Raw genomic sequence first — 19,570 nt, 5'->3', positions numbered from 1 at the left:
GTTGTTCACACACGAGTCAATAAGTTAATAAAAATTTAAAATTTTATGCTGAAGGAATATTATCTGATCATAAAAGTTTAATCTAATGTAAGATTATGTCAATGTATTTTGTATTTGTTTGCAATTACATTACCCAAAAAAATAAAAATCCTTTATTCTTTTACATAATGGATATACTTTTTTTTTTTTTTTTTTTTTTGAAAAACCATAATGGATATACTATATCGTATGGATTTTATGTGGAAAAACATTTTTATCTTTAATTTATAATTAATACTTTAATATGGTGTATATATTTTGTCCACTTATTTTACTTGAATTAAATTTCATGATATTTTATTATTCTTAAACCGATCAAGATTCGTTTGATAATAAATTGAATTTCCATAATTTAATTTAACTAAACTTTAGTGTCAATTTTCTAATTACTTTCTTATACTACTAGAGCCAATTTGGATAGGGTCAAATTTCGCCATCATTTGATGCCCGTATCGGTACTAATCAGGCCTACACGGTATGTGATTGGCCATATTTTAGAAAAAGTTGGTCACAAACAGAAAAACAAGTGGAAAAACTTGCTCAAACAATTAACAAATTTTGGCAGATGCACTACAACTTTGATGCTAGACGTAATGAATTTTGTTACTTGTAATTGATTGATTATTACTTGTTTGATCAGTCAAGTCAACTACCAAGTCAATCGCGTAATGATCATTACACAGTACTAGTTACAGGACATCGGCATGTTCGATTGTTCAGCTAGCAAAACAATGGGTCCATAATCTTTTGTAATATTCATAAAATCGTATTACGAAGTAAACCTTTAATTATATTTATTAGCAAATGGGATGATGTGATGACTAATTCTGGAATGAGGGTATCAGCACATGAATCAAGGGTGAAATATGTTACAGATGCTGTCAAAAGGTCAAAACATTTAATTGCATAAATTGGCATATATTGTTCTGAACAATGCAAACTTGCTTTATATTTAGTACTTGATGATCAGGTGCTGAAAATTCGGTTTAGAAAGGATGCAAAGATACCTCAAAACTCGAAAGGGTTCAACATGTATCGTTTTTCCCCTGTTTCATCTCTTACATCACTGAGAAAAACATACGACAGCTAGGGTAGACATCATAGAAAATCATAGCCATGCCACATATAAGTGATTCAACAGTCGATTTATTCATGAGCTGCCAACACACATCGGAGACAACCACCTTCGTGCATGAGATCAAAAGCCTTGTTGATATCTGTGAGGTTCAAGCTATGAGTTATGTACTCATCAACCTTGATCTCCTGCAAAAATGCAAAGGTGAACAGATATTGAGAAGTCTCACATTGGTTTGTAAAAATATCAAGTAATTGGTTAAATTTATTTACTCACCTTCTTTAGATACTTCTCTACAAGCCAAGGTACTTGAGATCGGCTCTTAAAACCACCAAAGGCTGTCCCCTTCCAAACACGACCAGTCACCAGTTGGAAAGGACGAGTAGAAATCTCCTGACCAGAGGCTGCAACACCCACAATGACTGATGTTCCCCACCCCTGCATAGATTTTGCCCAAGCAAATGAGTGAAATCTTCAATCTATATACCTGTGAGTAGATGGCATAAAAAGATAAGACGCAATCTAGCTGCAAACTTACTTTATGACAACACTCCAAGGCAGCCCTCATCACTGAAACATTTCCGATGCACTCAAAGCTGTAGTCAACTCCTCCATCAGTTTGATCCACAATCACTTGTTGTATAGGTTTGTCATAATCCTTTGGATTCACAAACTCTGTAACTCCAAAATTCTTAGCTGCAACATTGAATTTGGGAAAAAAAAAAAAAAAAAAATTTGAGTTAGTCTTATCTAAAAGATGAGCTCAATAATTCTTAACCCCGAGTAAAAAGGTTGCAAAATAAATCTGCACTACGGAATTTTAAATGCCATATAAAACATTCAAGTTCGGTACCACGGGTCTGCGCAAAAAGGTCAATGTACAAAACTAGAATGTGCAAAAAAGCTATCCATCACAAGGAAAATAAGAAGTTTAAGAACATCGCAGATACTGCTAAAATTCTTTCTGGAAATATAAATTAGCACGATTTCACCAACCGGCAAAAATTATAAAGAAAGCAAATTACTGGAAAAATTGCATATACTCTGCACAAAAATCAATTCAACATCATACTCTTCTAAATTTTCCTTTAACTTAGAAGTAGGAACAGGCTAAACACCTGCTAAGTATACCTTAAGAGTTAAAGCTAAAGTCCACACTAAACAATAGAATGTCAAATTAGCATCGGAACAACAAATTCCAGGAGAGTAGCAAATTTTTTTGTACACTAGCTATTTACAACATCATCCAAAAATTAAAATACCGTACCCACATTTGCTTCAAGTGTAGTAGAAAAGGTGTCTTAAAAAGACAAAAGAACCAGCAAAAACTTCTGAAAGAACTAGGATACTTCATGAAACAGACATAAAGTACCAGGCTACCAGCCGACAGACAGACAGAACTCAGATCAGTAGTTCAGTACATGCATCATAAGATTATTGAAAGATTGAAAGTATTGGAATGGATTTATAAAACATTTGACCTTCCTCTATGGAATGGAATTTAGAAGGCTATAATGGGACAAGTGGCACGTCCATAATTTGTGTAGAAGAAACTTAGGAATGTAGACAACACAATGCAGCAATCAAATGATATTAGATCATTTCATTCAAGAATGTAATCATTTACCCCTATTCCAGAAAGGAATCCCACAGGGGCGGCACTAGATATGCAATAGGCATTAACAATGCCAGGCAAATAAAATGGATGAGATATTGACAATCTGGACTAAAGAATGAAGACAATACCTACATCAAACTTCTTGGGATCAATATCTATACCGATGATCCGTGAAGCACCTGCAGCCTTAGCACCCTCTGCAACCTGTTGATGCATTATCCAGTTAGATCATCAATTAATCAGTTAGAAGAGAGCAAAACTCACTCGAATTAACATAAAGAGGTTCACTGGAAACTTACAGCAAGGCCCACAGTTCCAAGACCAAAAATAGCAACATTGGATCCTGGCTCTACCTTTGCAGTGTTCCAGACAGCCCCAAGACCTGCAGAAATATCGAATTTATTAAAAAGGATGCTTCCCCTCTAATATGGACCCTAGTCTGGGGAAGAGAGGAGAGGAGGAGAGATATTTGATGTATCAATGACAAAGATAGAAGCAAGCACTACAAGAAGAGAGAGGAGCAAAAAAAAGGTAATAACCAAGTATTCTCAGCATAAAGTCCTGAAAAGTCCATATAGATAAGCATCAAAGCCTCTTTGTTGGCTCCTTGTTCCTAAATGCAACAATCCCTAGCGAATAGAAAAACTAATGGATTAAATAGCCAAATGGTAAAGCTAGCCTAAATCATAACAAATAACAGAATCCCTTAACAAAAAGTAGAATTAAATGATTTTCAGTCAAATGAAGGCTAGGATTTGGCTAGATTGCTAATACCAAGTAAAACTCGGACAATCTTGCATTAACAAGAAATGTCTTCTAAATTCAGTCAGGAATATTATGGAATACTTGTAAATCATAATCACAATTACAATTAACACACTTTGTCTTCTAAATTCTGAACTAATCTGAGACAGTACGTTAACATGTTATTTGTATTTTATATAGTGACAGAGATATATGTAACAGAAGTCAAGGGATACAAAAAAGGCTAACTCTCATTAACCAACAGATCAAATTAGAGATGTAACAAGAAGAGCATGTAATGCTAGTGAATAGTAACAAGCAAAAAGCATCTTACCAGTAGATACACCACAACCAAGAAGGCAGACTTTGTCCAAAGGAGCTTGTGGATCAATTTTTGCAACACTAACATCATGTACCACAGTGTATTGAGAAAATGTTGAGGTTCCCATGAAGTGGTAAATAGGTTTCCCCTTGACAGAAAAACGACTCTGACGGTCATTCATCATAACTCCAGCTCCAGTAGCTGTCCTAATTTTTCCACAGAGGTTCGTCTTCCCTGACTTGCAGAATTTGCACTCTCTGCACTCAGCTTGGTAGCATGGAATAACATGGTCTCCAGGTTGCACTTCTGTAACACCTTCACCAACACTCTCCACAATTCTGCATCAATTAAATTTAGACGAACTTGGATCAAGACGACTATAAAAAGATCGATGAAAAATCCACAAATTCATAGAAGCACATACCCTGCAGCTTCATGACCAAGGATACATGGGAAGAGACCTTCAGGATCCTGTGACACCATAAGTTTATTTAGGTAACAATTACCAAAGACCATATTATTACAAATTAAGTTCTATGCACTGCAAACGCAGGACTCTTCAATAGTGAAAACCATAACTATCCAGCCCAAATTACCAGAGCCCAACCCTCAAAAATCCATGAATAAAATTAGCTATCAGACATTTCATAGAAGACCCTCATAAGTTACTAAATGTCCTAAATCGTAAAATGTCAACAAGTTGATGCCCATATATCTTATACTTTCAAAACATTTGGTTGCATTGAGCCACCAATTCCATGAATATAATCTAAGTTTTTTCCAAAATACATTGACATCTAATTGCATGCATCAAATGATATCCCCTATTAGTTGGGTTTCAAGTACATTCCACTTAAGTCTTAAGTGACAAAGTACTACGACAAAGGGAGTAGAAAAATGGAGGGAAAAACTCCATAAAAACAGCCATAAGTTATTCTATTAATCCACCTTACGATTAATTTTTGACCCCAAGTTTGAGTAACATAGTTCCTACTTTGATCTACTCTTCCACTTTAAAGCAAAATTAGCAACCACAACAACAGGGTTTACAGAGGTCAAAATATACATCGCGAATCGCGGTACATTACAATTCAGGGAAGGCAGCATATTGGACAAAGGTTTCGAATATTCAAATCAAAAGCCAAGACTTTTCAAACCAACATCGCCAATTTTGAAATAATTAAAAAATACCCTAAAAAATTTATTACCAACCATGCAATATTCAATTGGGGAAATCCAAATCCGTCAGCATAATCAATAAGTTCATAATCATAATAAATTCAACAACAAAAGCCCTAAATTGATGGATGATTAAAATCGACTAAGGAGAAGAAAATAGACCTTGCCACTCCAAGTGTAAGCATCGGTGTGACAAAGAGCAGTGAAGAGAATTTTGATTCGAACTTCGCCGGCTTGCGGTGGCGCAACCTCGACATCTTCAATTGAGAGAGGCTTGTTGGGTTCCCAGGCCACCGCCGCTGAACAATTGATTCACAGAGATCAACACCATTTTCAGCCATTGAAATGTATGAATTGTGCAGGAATACAAGGAGGAGAAGAAAGAGAAAATACCTTTGCATGTGATGACTTTGCCTTGAGTTCCCGCCATTAATGAAGAGTTGATTGAGTTTTTGTGTTTGTGTTTGTGTTTGTGTGGTGAAAATAAAATTGAGAGTCGTGAGAAACGTAGAGTATATAAATAACGTGGGACTCTGGCCTGTGGGACTGTGGGAGTAGTGACCAGTAAGTAGTGAGCACTATAAAGCTGAATTTTTAAGGTTAATGGTCATTTTTAAATGGATTTTCCTTAAATCCAAATCAACGACCTCATATAACCATTTAATATATTTTCCTAAAATTAAAGTTTATTTTAATTTAATATTTTTACTTTTAATTCATTTATTTTAACACTTCAAAACATTTGTTAGCTTTTATCTTTTCAAATTTTGTAGAAAATATATAAAAAAAAAAAAATGTTAAATGAGGCTGATCCCAACTTCATTGGGCTGGTATCATGAACGAATGAATATTTTTGGTGCTAATGAGTCGTGTTATAAGTAATAGAGATAAGTCTGATAAGGATTAACTTAATGAGATAAATCGTGTTATTACATTTATTATGGAAATTTATGCGTGATTTGTTGTGTATTTCTAATTTAATACTCATGTTTTTTTTTTAATGCATCGGTTTGACCGGCACATTTTCCAAGACATTACTTTGACCATTAATATCTTTAACTGTTTATTAGTAAAAATTGTAACAACATTATATTAAAAACAGGCATTGTGACGAATCTAATGATATATTACATAATAACATTTATTTATTTTATAATAGCTAAAAAAATAAGTCAAACATGACATGTAAACAGTGCAAAAGTCAAATTGAGGCATTTAAAAAAAACGGAGGAAGTATAAAAAAATGCTTATTTGTAACCCAGTTACAAAGTCTACATATCATTATCCAAATATTAATAGTATGAATAAAATATTTGTAAGTGTTTGATGTTTTATATTTGGGTAAAAATTGAATTGTTGATTAATTAGAGGCATAAATGATACTTTATACTGGTAACAAGCTAACCACACTGCACACACGATGCTTGATTCTCCTTTCACAGTTCTTGATCTTTCGCCAACTTCTTACAAAATGTTTTGCATACATTGAACATTTTCAATAAATAAGTTTTGATGATGTATTATTATACACATTACGTGCTAATTACACATAATACTTTATTAAATAGGCGTGATTTGATAAAACTACCCACTTTTAATAGGACATTCTAAGACAGTCCATATCTTGATAAAACTACCCACTTTATTAAATACTTTATGAACGCAAATTAGAGGTTGCATCCCATCTCAATAACAGTCCATATCTATCGGCAAGAATCCTGCGCCATCAACCTCATCATGTATTTAGAAATTCTTAATCATCTGTCATATTTCCTGCATAATGAACTTAATTTTCCCTCATTAAACTTGTCGTGCATTTTAAAATCTCTTTATTATTGGTTTCAAAAAGTATCTCTTATCAATCATTTCATACATTATTAGGATCTAAAACATCTCTTTCTTTTAAAATAAAATCAAATATTAATAGCTGCGGAGTGATAATATTGTATCCAATAATTCAACGACAAACTGAACATCCAATAGTTGGCATTTCCTATTCATTTTTACAGATAATTAATTTATCAAATATTCTAATCTTAAACATGGCAATCAAATCTCTCAATTTGATACCAAGTTCTCCCTTTGCCAAGAAACAAATCAAACAATAATTGCATGTGGAGTACGAGTATTTTTAATGTCTCACGTAAAATACCTTTTTGTTGCAAATAAAAGAAACAAAGGTAGTAAAAATCTGATTTCTTAAATTAGTACAGTAATAGTTTGTGTCAAATTCTCCTAAACTACATTACTACGTATTTTACTAAAATTGAGTAATAAAAAGAGTTTAAGAATAATCCAACTTACAAGACGGACACATTTCCTTCATTCCTTGTAACTGAGTACCTAATACAGTAATATGCAATAATAACAAAGGGCTTGAACAAACTGCACTTCTAAACAGGCCCTACATCATGTGTTTCAATTTAAACTTTAAATTATGAACATGTGCTCTCTATGGTGAGCCCCATGAGCATCCAATTGACCGAAAATTCTCATTCATCTGGCAATTTACAGATTTTATAGGTTTTACTGCCTATTTTGCACTCTATACCACTGAATTTAGCAGTGAAAACCCGTTTCTGTAATGAATTCCTGCCATCAGGATGTTTCTTTGCCTCTTCTACTACTCTTCGCAGTAAGTCACTTGTATCACCAGAAGCCCATGTTAATGATATATGAGGTCGAGGATCCTGCAATACGTATCCAGCCTCAGTAGCTCATCAAAAGAAAATGAATTAAGAAATAGCCTCAGACTGCACATATCAGGCCTTGTAAACTTAAAATGAACATTGACTAAGTTAAACCTTGTAAAATTCAGGAAGATTGTGTAGCCTGTAGGCTTCGTTAACAGCTTGAATCTGCTTTGTTATCTGTAACAATGAAGACAAGGTCAACACTGCCTCTATCATGTGAAAAGGCAACTAGCTAATGGAAAATACAGATCAATTCCGCGATTGAATTACATCAATATATTTAAGTTTCAACAACCAACAATGTTGTGTCCTTTGAAATGTAGTACATATCATAAGTTATTTAAGATAATTAATTCATTGTTTGCAAACTAAGAATGAAAGGAGTAGAAGCCACCATATTTGTTTTCTACGGCTCAAACAATGCACAGAAGAACTTGACTTTCAATCACAAGTATATAGACATATAGATCAACATCTAGTTATTATCCTTAACAAACTTAGGGCATCTTCCAAAGGAATGGAGTGCGTAGAAACTGTTAGAACTTAAAAGGATGACATATGCCCTCTAAACTTCCAAACACAACAGCAACTAGATGAAATAACTAGAAAAATTATAGTGGGTGAAAAACGAGGGCAATGTAAAGTGAAAACTCACAAAAGGATGTAAAAATAAAATTTGAGAAAGTTTTATAAAAGAGGCTAAGGGGAGATATAATGAGAAGAAAAACATGCCTGAGAAAAGCTTAACAAAGGAAAGTAAGTATAGTTTGCAAAACACAATTAGTTTAGGTAAGAGAAAATTGAACTCCGTATATATCTATAGTCATGACGTGTCCTCCGCATAGATTTTCTCCCTTCACTCCACTCTATCCAACAACAATACTTTCTCAATCCCCAAAAGGCTCATATCACTTCCAATCACCCTCCTCCAAGTTTTCTTAGGTCTTCCGTACCCCTCACGACCCCATCACTTTGCCACTCTTCAAGCTTCCTTACCAAAGCCTCACTTGATATCCATCTTACATAGCCAAACCACCTTGGGCAATTCTCCCTCATTTTGCTTTTAATAGATTTCACCCTTTTTCTAATATCTTGACCCTCAGCCGATCCTTTCTTTTATGGCCACACATCCAAAGCATCATACATTCATACGTATCTCCACCAAACTTCTAACCACAGCTCATAAATTTCCTGGCATCCTATTTCTTTGTCTAGAGAAGAAGATAGGCATATAGCATCCCAGACCAGGCTTTAATGGAAATTAATTATAAAAGCTAAAAGCTACATACTCTGCATAGTTCATAATAGGCACTTGTCCAATCCTAGAATCCATCACTTGAACTAGATGAAAAAATCCTCATTCATATCATCAGCTAAAGGATTCTGGCTTTTCCAATATCCACTAAATTTGTCTTTGAACCAATATTTGTTTTAGGTAAGAAAATTTTGAACGATAGATGAAAATGGAAGAGGGGAGCCAGAAGCCCATTAAAATCATGCAAAAAGAACAAAACAGCCTTTTAATAACATGTTAGATTAGGGACAACTCCATGAACAAGAACCAAAATGAAGCTAAAAAAATAAATACCGATCCCTCAAAGCAGCTAGACTGGACAAACAATTTTAGAACACCTTTCCATTCCTTTCCGACCAAACCACCCATAAAACAGCGAGAAAGCATACTACCTCAAAATTCTAGCCCTACACACCTCCCAAAACTCACATTAATGACCCTGCAAATTATCTAAACAATAGGTGGACCTGCCCACCTTATCCCAACAAATGCATAAGTCTCTTCCATAGATAAGTTAAAAAAGGTACATGCGAGAATACACCTTCTCCAGACCTGTACAAGCTCACCAGCATTGAGCTTCCCCAAACTAGACACCACCAATAGATAAGTCATCACATCACCATGCAAACCAATTGATTTCACCATCCAAATTAAAGGTACACACGAGAAAACGCCTTGCAAAGCCTCCAGACCCGTATAGTCTCACAAGCATTGAGCTTCCCCAAACTAGACCAAAACTCATTCAATGAAGCAGCAAATGATTAAGTGCAATAGAAAACACTAAGAAGTCAGCCAAAGGTAACTCCTAATATTAAAATGCAAAAACAAAAGAATTTCCTCACTACTAAATACTCAACTGACAAGACAAAGCCTAGTAAGATCTCTGAACCTACAACTTGTCACATGTATTGAACAAAACTAGATAGTCACATAAATACCTTCATGTGTTACCTAGGCCATCCAACCAAAAGAAGAAAATGAGAAATGCTGCAATTTAAGAGCCTCTAAGCGTGGTAAAAGATAGAATGGCAGTGGAAGCAACCAAAGTATCATAGACCAAGTCTTCTGCAAGGAATCAATGCTTGGGGGAAGGGCTTGCTAGTCATAGTCTATTAGTAGTAACTTGGGGAATAAGCTAGATGTTTGTTAGGAGTGATTTTCTATAAATAGGTCTCATTAGGAGGAAAGAACACATGTTGAATATTGAGAGGTATGTCATTGGGAGAGAGTGAGCCTCTCGAAAGCTCATACTTAGGAGAGAATCCACCTCTCGAAAGTGGAATTATCATTCGATTTATTGTAATTCTCATCTCATCAATATATATCATCATCTTCTTATTAATTTTCAGCCATTGCTAGAGCTGTTAGCTATGTCAGTTCCTAGCATCTTCCTGTCCTGGGCCTCATTCAAGGAGACACTCTGAAGGATAGAAAATAAAATAATGAGTTCCCTAAATTACCAATCAAGAAGATTCTGTCTAAAACGAATGTTCTACGAAGATATAGTCCACAAGAGAAGGAAGATAGGAAGGAAAGTAGACAATCCACAGACTAGGAAGAGTAAACTAAAAGAGCACTCCTTGTCTCCTTTCAGTCTGTCCAAGAATAATAGTATTAAATTATTGAAAAGAATACAAAAGTTGTGCCAGAGGTAACTTTTAACTGCTGTTTTATTTTTTTGGCTATCTTTCTCTTATTTTGATCTTAGGGTGGAAGGGGTGACTGGATATAAGCATCCTTTTTAAAAAAAATATATAAAACAGTTAAAAGTTACCTCCGGCAAACCTCTTGTAGTGACTTCTAATGAAAGAAAGGCCCGTGTATGATCGTCATTGACAAAAACCTCCCATTTATTGAAATCAATCCAATACCTGACCCAAAAAAAAATCAGATGCACATACTCAAGAGGACAATTACAATAATGTATGCTTATTGTGCATGAAACAACACTAAACAAGAAATAAATGGCTAACCGTTTTTGAATTTGCAACTTTTGTCGAAGCATGGTGACCACTGAATCTATTTGATGCACCCTGATAGGGACAGTTCTTCCTAAACTAATATGAAATTCTCTCCCTAAAGCAATGTCTTCAAGCTTCTGATCATCATTTGAAATATTTTTAAGTGGGATGTCAGCATCAATGACATGTAGACCAGGAACATTTGATGAAACTTTTTTAACGAACTGGGATGCCTCTTTCCTTGCTGGTTGTGGTATAAAAACTACAAGGAAATTATTCTATATTGAGTGTCAGTAGTTACTATCAAAAATGAAAAGTAGATATAGAATCAACAAAAAAAAAAAAACACCAATGAGATGACTTGCATGTGAACCCTCAGACAGCAAAGACTCATTTTATACCTAATTACTAATTTACGAAATCTACCACTGGCTAAGCAGGCAACAAAAAAGCATACTTTCCATATTATACACCCAATCAAGAACCATCCACTTATGTCTATGGTGGAAACGCAGGGAGCAATACAAACATTAGTTCAACCTGCCCGAGCCTGTCAGAAGGTGAAAAACTAAAAATCGTACATAATGTGGTTTACTTAGGCCCTGTTCTTTTGAGCTTCTGAGCAAAACAGAGCAGAACAGATTTTATATTTATTATTATTATTATTATTATTATTATTATTATTATTAAATATTAATTATTATTATTATTATCTTTAAATATTAGTTATTATTATTAAATATTAAATATTAATTTTTATTATTATTATTATTAAATACTAAATCTTAATTTTTATTATTATTATTATTATTATTAAATATTAATTATTAATTTTTATTATTATTGTTATTGTTATTATTAAATATTAATTATTATTATTATCTTTAAATATTAGTTATTATTATTAAATATTAATTATTATTATTATTATTAAATGTTAAATGTTAATTATTATTATTATTATTATTATTATTTATTATTATTATTATTAAAAATATTAATTATTATTATCTTTAAATATTTATTATTATTTTAACAGAGCAAAACTCAGCGAGTAGAGTAGCTCAAAAGAACAGGGCCTTAGCCCCTTTGAGGACAAGATTTAGGGTTTACTTGAGCTGTACTGGTTACACTTATCAGACACGTTCTTAAAAATAAGTATTACACTTTTATTTTTGGCAAACAACTACATTTTAATCCTCTCATGATCCCTACTCAAACCCAATACTACTTTTTATTATTTCTTTCCCTCTCACAACCCTTCAATCAATCAATCAAAGCCTTAATCCCATAAGTGGGGTCGGCTAACATGAACCAAATTTGATTATTCCGTGTAGTCATCGACATAAATCTTCCTCCTCCATCCCTTACGATCCAATGCTTCATCCTCATGCAAATCCATAAACTTCATATCCTTCCTAACTCCTCCCAACCAAGTCATTTTCGGTCTCCCTCTCCCTCGTTTAACCCCTCCATGGTCCCACTCTTCCACTCTTCGCACCGGTGCACCTTCGGGTCTCCGTCTCCGTCTTACATGCCCAAACCAACGTCTGCCACCTACTTTCTTGCGAATAACCTCATTTCTGATTCTATCTCTTAGAGTGTTCCCACACATCCACCTTAACATGCGCATTTCCGTAACCTCCATCTTTTTAATATGCTCCTTCTTAGAAGCCCAACATTGTGTACCATAGAGCAACACTAGTCTTATGGCAGTCGTGTAGAATTTTCCCTTCAACTATAAGGGAATGCTTCGGTCACATAACACTCCCGTGGCCACTCTCCATTTAAGCCACCCCGACTTAATCTTGTGAGCCACGTCTTGATCAATGTCACCATTCTTCTGGATGATCGACCTAAGATACTTAAAGCATTCACTCATGGTCAAATCCTTTCCATCCAAACTCACCACTTCATTGTTTGTCCCCCTCTGAGTACCAAAACGACATACCAAATATTCAGACTTACTCCGACTTAGCTTAAACCCTCTAAATTCCAACCTTTGCCTCCATTGCTCCAACTTAGTATTAACCCCATCCTTAGTTTCATCCACCAAAATGATATTATCTGCGAACAACATACACCATGGAACCTCATCTTGAATTGGTCTAGTTACTTCATCTAGAACCGTTGCAAAAAGAAAAGGGCTTAATCCAGATCCTTGATGCAATCCGATTGTAATAGGGAAATCTTTTGTCAACCTTCACATGTCCTCACATTTGTTGACACATTTCGATACATATCCTTAACCAGGTCCACGTACCTTCGTGGGATACCTTTCTTCAACATTGCCCACTAAAGTACCTCTCTTGGCACCTTGTCATATACCTTCTCTAAATCAATAAAGACCATATGAAGATCCTTCTTCTTTACCCTATAAAACTCCATCATTTGTCTTATCGAATGGATTGCTTCCATAGTAGATCTCCCAGGCATAAAACCAAATTGGCTATCCGAAATGCTTGTGCATGCTCTCAACCTATGTTCAATCACCCTTTCCCACAACTTCATAGTGTGGCTCATAAGCTTGATCCCTCGATAGTTAGAACAATCTTGAGCGTCTCCTTTATTTTTATAGTCCAGGACCAAGGTGCTCTTCCTCCAATCTTGCGGGATCCTTGTAGCCGTCCGTATCTAGTGAAAAGGTCCATTAACCAATCAATACCAATCTTACCCAAACACCTCCACACCTCTATCAGTACACCATCAGGGCCAACCGCCTTCATAGGCTTCATCTTCTTCAGTGCAATCTCCACCTCTACTCTCTTAATCCTCCGCACATACTCCATGTTGATTTCTTCATCACTCACGGAGGTATCTCCTCTCACAACTTCATTACTTCCATTAAACAATTCATAGAAGTACCCCTTCCACCTGTCCTTGATGTCCTCCTCTTGTACTAGGACCATTTGGTTCTCATCTTTAACACACTTCACCATGTCAATATTCTTCCTTATCTCTTGTCTTCTCTTTGTCATCTTATAGATGATCTTTTCTCCCTCCTTGGAGTCGAGCTTTTCATAAACCTCCTGATAAGCCTTCTCTTTTGCTTGGCGAATAGCTGTCTTTGCCTTACTCTTAGCCTCTTTATACGCTGCAAAGGTTTCATCACTTCTACATTTTCCCAAGGCAAGATAACATTCCCTTTTTTGCTTAATTACTGCTTTCACCTCTTCATTCCACCATGAAGTATCTCTCTGTATCGAAGCCCTTCCCCTTGATTCCCCTAAGACCTCTTTGGCCATTCTCAGGAAATAGTTCTTCATTCGTAACCAAGTCATATCTAGATCCACATCTCCATCCCAATCCGCCTCCTTAATTACCTTTTCTGGAAAAACCTTAGCATTTGCATCCCTTAGAGTCCACCATCTTATCATTGGCTCCTCTTGTCTTCCTTTTTTCTTCTTACAGCCCTTATTTACATTAAATTATTAGCTTTTTTCCTATAAATTTTTAATGCCCCAACCACCCCACTTAAATCTTATTTAAAGTCAATTTAATCACCTAAATATATGTGCCGGACTGCCGATCAAAGTTCACATTATAGAGCTAATAGAGTCTCTCACTCAAATTGTTCTATACAACCAACCATCTTGAAACCAAAAGTTCCACTATCTCCTTCTTTATGGTTTCTATTCTTTCACTTTGACTACTTTTTATGCTCTATGATTTTTGAACCCACCAACTTCAATACAATACCAAACCAGGATTAATCAAATGCCTCCAAATCTGCAACCAATCACAATTACAAACACGTAGACATGCAGAAATCCTAGTTTACAGCCCAACCCCAAGGCAGCGCCAGCTACTGCAAAATAAGGTGGGTTGCATTTAACCCATCAGGGCTACAGAACCAAAATTAACAAATACCCTACATGAAGTCAACTGTCCAGGAATAGATTCTAAGTCTGAGAAAACATAATGAGTTAATGACCTAAGAGAAAGGGAAGAAGAGAATGAAAGTTTAGCACACTACAAAGACAAAAAAAGATAATTACGCAAACAAAACAACACCACAAACCCTTTTGTTCGTTTAGGTAAACAAAAATTTTGCATTATGTATGAGTATTTTCTGATTGAGTTCAATTAATTTCAAGAACTTAGTTTCCGAGTTCCGACTACTCAGAGCACAGAAATGTTGGATTTGTTAATACTTCATGATTAGGTTGCTCTTCTTTTCATGGTCATATCACAATATCAGCAACCAACTACATGTATCCAACTATCCATTTGAAGATGTTGCATATATGTCCGATAAAAGTATGAAAAGGCGATGGGAATCTTGCAGTAATAATGGTAACCACTTAAAGTTATACTAACGTCAAGAGATAATTCATCTCAAATTCACATACTTAATTTTAGCAAATGAAAAAAGAAAAGGCACAACTATTAAATTAACTCACCTAACCTTTCTCAACAAAGTTCAAACAGTCTCTCATTGAAAACTTTCTAACTTTCAATTACAATAGACTATTTTAACTGTTAATCCATCCACACTTCTTGCTTAATGTGAAAAATCTAACACAAATCACCTCTTTGCAATAGTAGGAGGACAAGGTTAAGATGAAAAAGACCTTTCAAAAATAGCAAAGGTAAGGTAGCATACATATCATATGTAACACCCCAAACTCCTCCTTTAAGAAATCTAGAATAATAATCCTAAATCCTCTTTCGATATAGAGAAGTACAACCTTAAGGTTAGTGATGATTCCTAACCACTTTTCTTCATTAAGGTGTTTTATGAAGTTCCAAATATCATTATCATTTAAACATCCCCATAATTGATAAACAATAAATTGTAACTAGGTAAAGGTGAGCAAGGGCTAGGAGAACTTTCTATGGTTTTCCTTTTCACATGTCTTTTTTTTTTTTTCCTTTTTTTTTTTTTTTTTTTTTTTTGTGAAAGAGAGGGACAAAGCCCCTTCTTTTCATGTGTTTGTGACCAAGTTTATAAAACATATGTTCGGCATAGCTTTCTTGGTCAACGTTAAATTTGTTCACATATTTAAGTCCCTTTTGCATTTCGTGGCTATAATAAGTTAGCCTTACATAGTCCAAGATACTCATCATCTGTTTTATAATTCGAGCATATATATCAAATTAACAAGCATACTTTATCTGAACTTATTTTAGTTGTAATTTGAACTTGGGTAACCCTTATTTTTCATGAGGTGAACTTATATGAACTTGAACTTATTTTTCCTACACTTATCTCGAATTTATCTAAACTTAACTGAACTTAGATCTGAAATAAGTGAAAATAAGGTGAACAGAATAGGCCATTACTCACATATTTCACAAAGAATAAATTTTATCTTCAACCACTTCACAATTAGGAATAACTATCACATAACTTGTAAATATTTAGCCAATATAATCAAGAATGATCCTATCCACTCCCTTCCAAGTTCCAACCCCTCAGAACTAATTATCATGATAAAAAAATAAAAAAAAAAAAAAAAAAAAAAAGTTATCCCCATATGGTCTCGATTACCTAACCAGGGTAACCATTCTATGGGATAAATTTGCATTCTTCTGCGGAAATAATGCAGTAATTTCACAACCCCACATTAAAAAAACTCAATTATAAATACATGTAATCTTAAGCAGTAGTTTCAATGTAGTATCAAGCATTTAACATCCCATTTCACAAACAATCAATCAATACAGATAAAACACAAAATTAACGAATGCAGATCATATGCAAGCTATCGAGTGCACCTGGGATGTAAACATGTACAGCATAGTTGCCTTCTACATGGGGAAAGCTCCGAACCCTTGCGGGTTGACCCGTTTGCAAGTTATCAATTATACCTTTAAAACATAGCAAACAAAACATCAAACACTTGGTGTGCATACGTTATATTTGACCCAATTTGAATTAGCAGCATACATGAAAGAATAGAATGGTTTGGAGAGTGGGAGAAAGGAGGGGTTTTGCTTACCAAGGAGAGAATTTGGTGGGGTGAGGAGAGCTAGTGGAGGCGGAGGAAGCGGTGACGGCGATGGCGATTGCGACGGCGGTGGATTCTGAGGCGGAATTGAGACTGGTGTTGACGAGTTCGAGTCTGAGTCTGAGTCTGAGTCGCCGTAAGATGCTAGCAGAGCATCCATGGTTGGTTGCCACTTTTCAGTTCTTCTCACTAAGATGACCTTTCTTTCTCAAAAACATTTGATATCTCTAGGCTTGTTTTGTCCACGTCTGATCTGAACTTATTTTTTCTTATCTGATCTAATCGAAACTTATATTTTCTAAAATAAGTAAAAATAAGTTGAACTAAACAAGGCCTAAAGAGAGGTTTTTGTCTGCTCACTCTACATCCTCCGTTTTTATTTCACTGTATTATAAAGAGGCTTTATTGATTACTCGTAAAAAGAAAAGTGATGCAACTACTTTGAAACTTTCATTTAGAAAAGTGATGCAACTAAAAAGAAATTGAGGAAATATAAGCTTGAGTTAAAATTGTAATTTGCAGATTATCACTCTAAACATTACGTTGCTACTTCATGCCATTTGATACACATAGTATGTTGATCACATAGATAAACTAGGGCTGCCTCGCCCCAGATTGGTAGCCCATCAATAAAGGGGCTACTTAACTACCCCGGTTAATCTTTTTTATAAACAAGATTTGTTTATCAAATTGCAGTTTTTGTTATAAAATAGAGGAAAAGAAAGAATGAAAGATGAAAAATGTATTGTGAATATTGATCGCCTATTCTATATATCCATTTATTTCCATTTACCATACAACATATTTAATATTTATACATGAAACTTGTACCTTTTCAATGACAGTAGGAAGCCAAGCCACCATTATGAGAAAAGTTACAAAGGAATGTAACAAGGTTAAGAAAGTTACAGGTTTCGGAAAAAGAAAAAGGTTAAGGGAGTTACAAGGAGGGTTACAAAGGGAAGTAATAAATTAAAGTGTTTGCTTAGTTTTTTGTGTTTTATTGTTTTAACTAGTCTGTGGCCCCGAGCGTTGCCCCGGATTCTTAATTTGAGTAAGCAATTTTATTTTTTTGGATTTGAAAGATAGAGTTAAGATTGTTCCCTTGTAACAAACTTAAAGGTCATTGAACAACCGTAAATTATTTAAATTTTTTTCTAAGATTGTACCGTGTGTGAAATATTCAATTTAAAAGTAATTGTTGAATCTTTTATAGACATTAACTTTGTAACATAATTTAGATGATATTTCTATCTTTTTACTAAATTAAATATATAGTTTTACCAAAAGAGTTAATAGTGTTCAACAAAAAAATTTTCATGAATAAAAATTTGAATATCATGCACAACAGCAAACCACAATCAAACCATCTTAAATAATAGAATACAAAATTAGGCAACTTACCAATTTTGTTTCCCTTGACAATTTAATGATAGTGATGAACTGTCGACAATAACCGCAAATTACTCAAACTTGTAATACACCATACAAAAAAAGGTATAAAACCAAATTAAAATATATCTACTATTGAAGGCCAAGTTCCCATAGCCAATTAGATATTAAAGGGTAAAAAGTAAGTGATTAACAAGTTGTGTAAGGAAAAAATAGCAAGCCTTTGGAGATGAAGAGTTTATTAGAGTTACAAGAATATTATAAGGATAGATGGCTAGCTAATTGAAAACTACAATTGGAAATCTTTGGGGGTTTAGTTACATGTAATTTTGGTTACAAACTAAAGTGAATTATTGATGACTAAAAAGTGAATGAATGTAAATTAAAGAGAAATGAATGTAATTTAAAGATAAAAGAATACAATATAAAGTTAAATGAATGGGATTTGAAGAGAAGTGAATGTAATTAAAGTGAAATGAATGTAATTTAAAGTGAAATGAATAGAATATGAAGAGATGAAAAGAATGGGATTATTTGATGAGAATTAGAATTGATTTTGAATAAGGAGTATTCCGTAGTAATTTTGTATTCCTTTTGGGTTTTTTTTTTTTAATAATTATTTACATTTTTAGTTAATAATAAATGGCTTGCAAATTATTTCTTGTTGTGATGAGCATTCATGAAAATTAAAGTGTATGTATCAAATCTTTAATTAACCCAATCAATTTTTATAACAATATTTATGCCATGTTATTGTTCATGTGGCACCACCTCATACTAAGGAAGAGATGATACATATCAATCACATGTGAGTTTTAAAAAAAATATAGATAGATTTGCGAGGGTTTTACTTTCCTCCTCCATTGAAGTGGCGAAGTTAAAAAAAAAATGTGACAACAACAATTAATTGAGGCTGCCTAGGTTTATTTAAACCAAATTTTACGGTAATTAAAAAATAAAAAGAGAAAGTACATATAATACATTAAAAAGAGAAAAAAGTAAGTTTTTTTTAAAAAATAATGGTGAGAAACGGAGAACCTTGACCAAACCTTAGCTCTTAATTTTTTTGGTCCGGTACTTTTCATCTCAAATTCTCAATCAATTTAACTTGATTTTGTTTTTGGTCAGAAACTTAATAATCTCTTAGGGTGTGTTTTATTCACTTGATTTTCACTTATTTAAACTTATCTGAACTTATTTGAACGTAACTAAACTTATTTTAGTTGTAATTTGTACTTGAACAACCCTTATTAATACCTTATTTTTTCTGAACTTAACTTAACTTAACTTATAATAATA

The 19,570-nt window shown here is 34.1% G+C and overlaps 2 protein-coding genes across 2 annotated transcripts; both read right to left on the bottom strand.

The window, feature by feature from the left end:
• Positions 1–915: 915 nt before the first annotated feature.
• Positions 916–5,520, bottom strand: LOC110689684 (alcohol dehydrogenase class-3). Its single transcript, XM_021866463.1, has 9 exons — positions 5,371–5,520; positions 5,140–5,276; positions 4,223–4,269; positions 3,811–4,136; positions 3,032–3,114; positions 2,861–2,936; positions 1,653–1,810; positions 1,391–1,552; positions 916–1,302 (listed from the first exon to the last, which is right to left on the bottom strand). Exons 1-9 carry the CDS (start codon positions 5,405–5,407, stop codon positions 1,186–1,188), a joined length of 1,143 nt encoding a protein of 380 aa, XP_021722155.1. The 5' UTR covers positions 5,408–5,520; the 3' UTR covers positions 916–1,185.
• Positions 5,521–7,158: 1,638 nt separating this feature from the next.
• LOC110689683 (U6 snRNA phosphodiesterase-like) lies at positions 7,159–17,229 on the bottom strand. Its single transcript, XM_021866462.1, has 6 exons — positions 16,871–17,229; positions 16,647–16,739; positions 10,938–11,187; positions 10,739–10,835; positions 7,782–7,847; positions 7,159–7,667 (listed from the first exon to the last, which is right to left on the bottom strand). Exons 1-6 carry the CDS (start codon positions 17,037–17,039, stop codon positions 7,470–7,472), a joined length of 873 nt encoding a protein of 290 aa, XP_021722154.1. The 5' UTR covers positions 17,040–17,229; the 3' UTR covers positions 7,159–7,469.
• Between the last annotated feature and the right edge of the window lie 2,341 nt (positions 17,230–19,570).

Source organism: Chenopodium quinoa, unplaced genomic scaffold (genome assembly GCF_001683475.1).
Source record: "Chenopodium quinoa cultivar QQ74 unplaced genomic scaffold, ASM168347v1, whole genome shotgun sequence".
Taxonomy (NCBI): domain Eukaryota; kingdom Viridiplantae; phylum Streptophyta; class Magnoliopsida; order Caryophyllales; family Amaranthaceae; genus Chenopodium; species Chenopodium quinoa.
The sequence above is the reverse complement of the archived record's forward strand: the minus strand, read 5'-3'. Positions and strand labels throughout refer to the sequence as shown.

What these genes read in the sequence shown, in the direction of transcription:
- LOC110689684 (XM_021866463.1), bottom strand. Translation starts at nt 5,407, where the DNA reads ATGGCGGGAACTCAAGGCAAAGTCATCACATGCAAAG. An exon ending in CTTGGTCATGAAGCTGCAGG is followed by an intron (nt 4,137 to 4,222) that starts GTATGTGCTTCT and finishes TAATTGATGCAG; the next exon opens with AATTGTGGAGAGTGTTGGTG. An exon ending in TCCCAAGAAGTTTGATGTAG is followed by an intron (nt 1,811 to 2,860) that starts GTATTGTCTTCA and finishes TCAATGTTGCAG; the next exon opens with CTAAGAATTTTGGAGTTACA.
- LOC110689683 (XM_021866462.1), bottom strand. Translation starts at nt 17,039, where the DNA reads ATGGATGCTCTGCTAGCATCTTACGGCGACTCAGACTCAGACTCAGAC. An exon ending in CTACAAGAGGTTTGCCGGAG is followed by an intron (nt 7,848 to 10,738) that starts GTAACTTTTAAC and finishes TCATTGTTACAG; the next exon opens with ATAACAAAGCAGATTCAAGC. An exon ending in ATCTTCCTGAATTTTACAAG is followed by an intron (nt 7,668 to 7,781) that starts GTTTAACTTAGT and finishes TACGTATTGCAG; the next exon opens with GATCCTCGACCTCATATATC.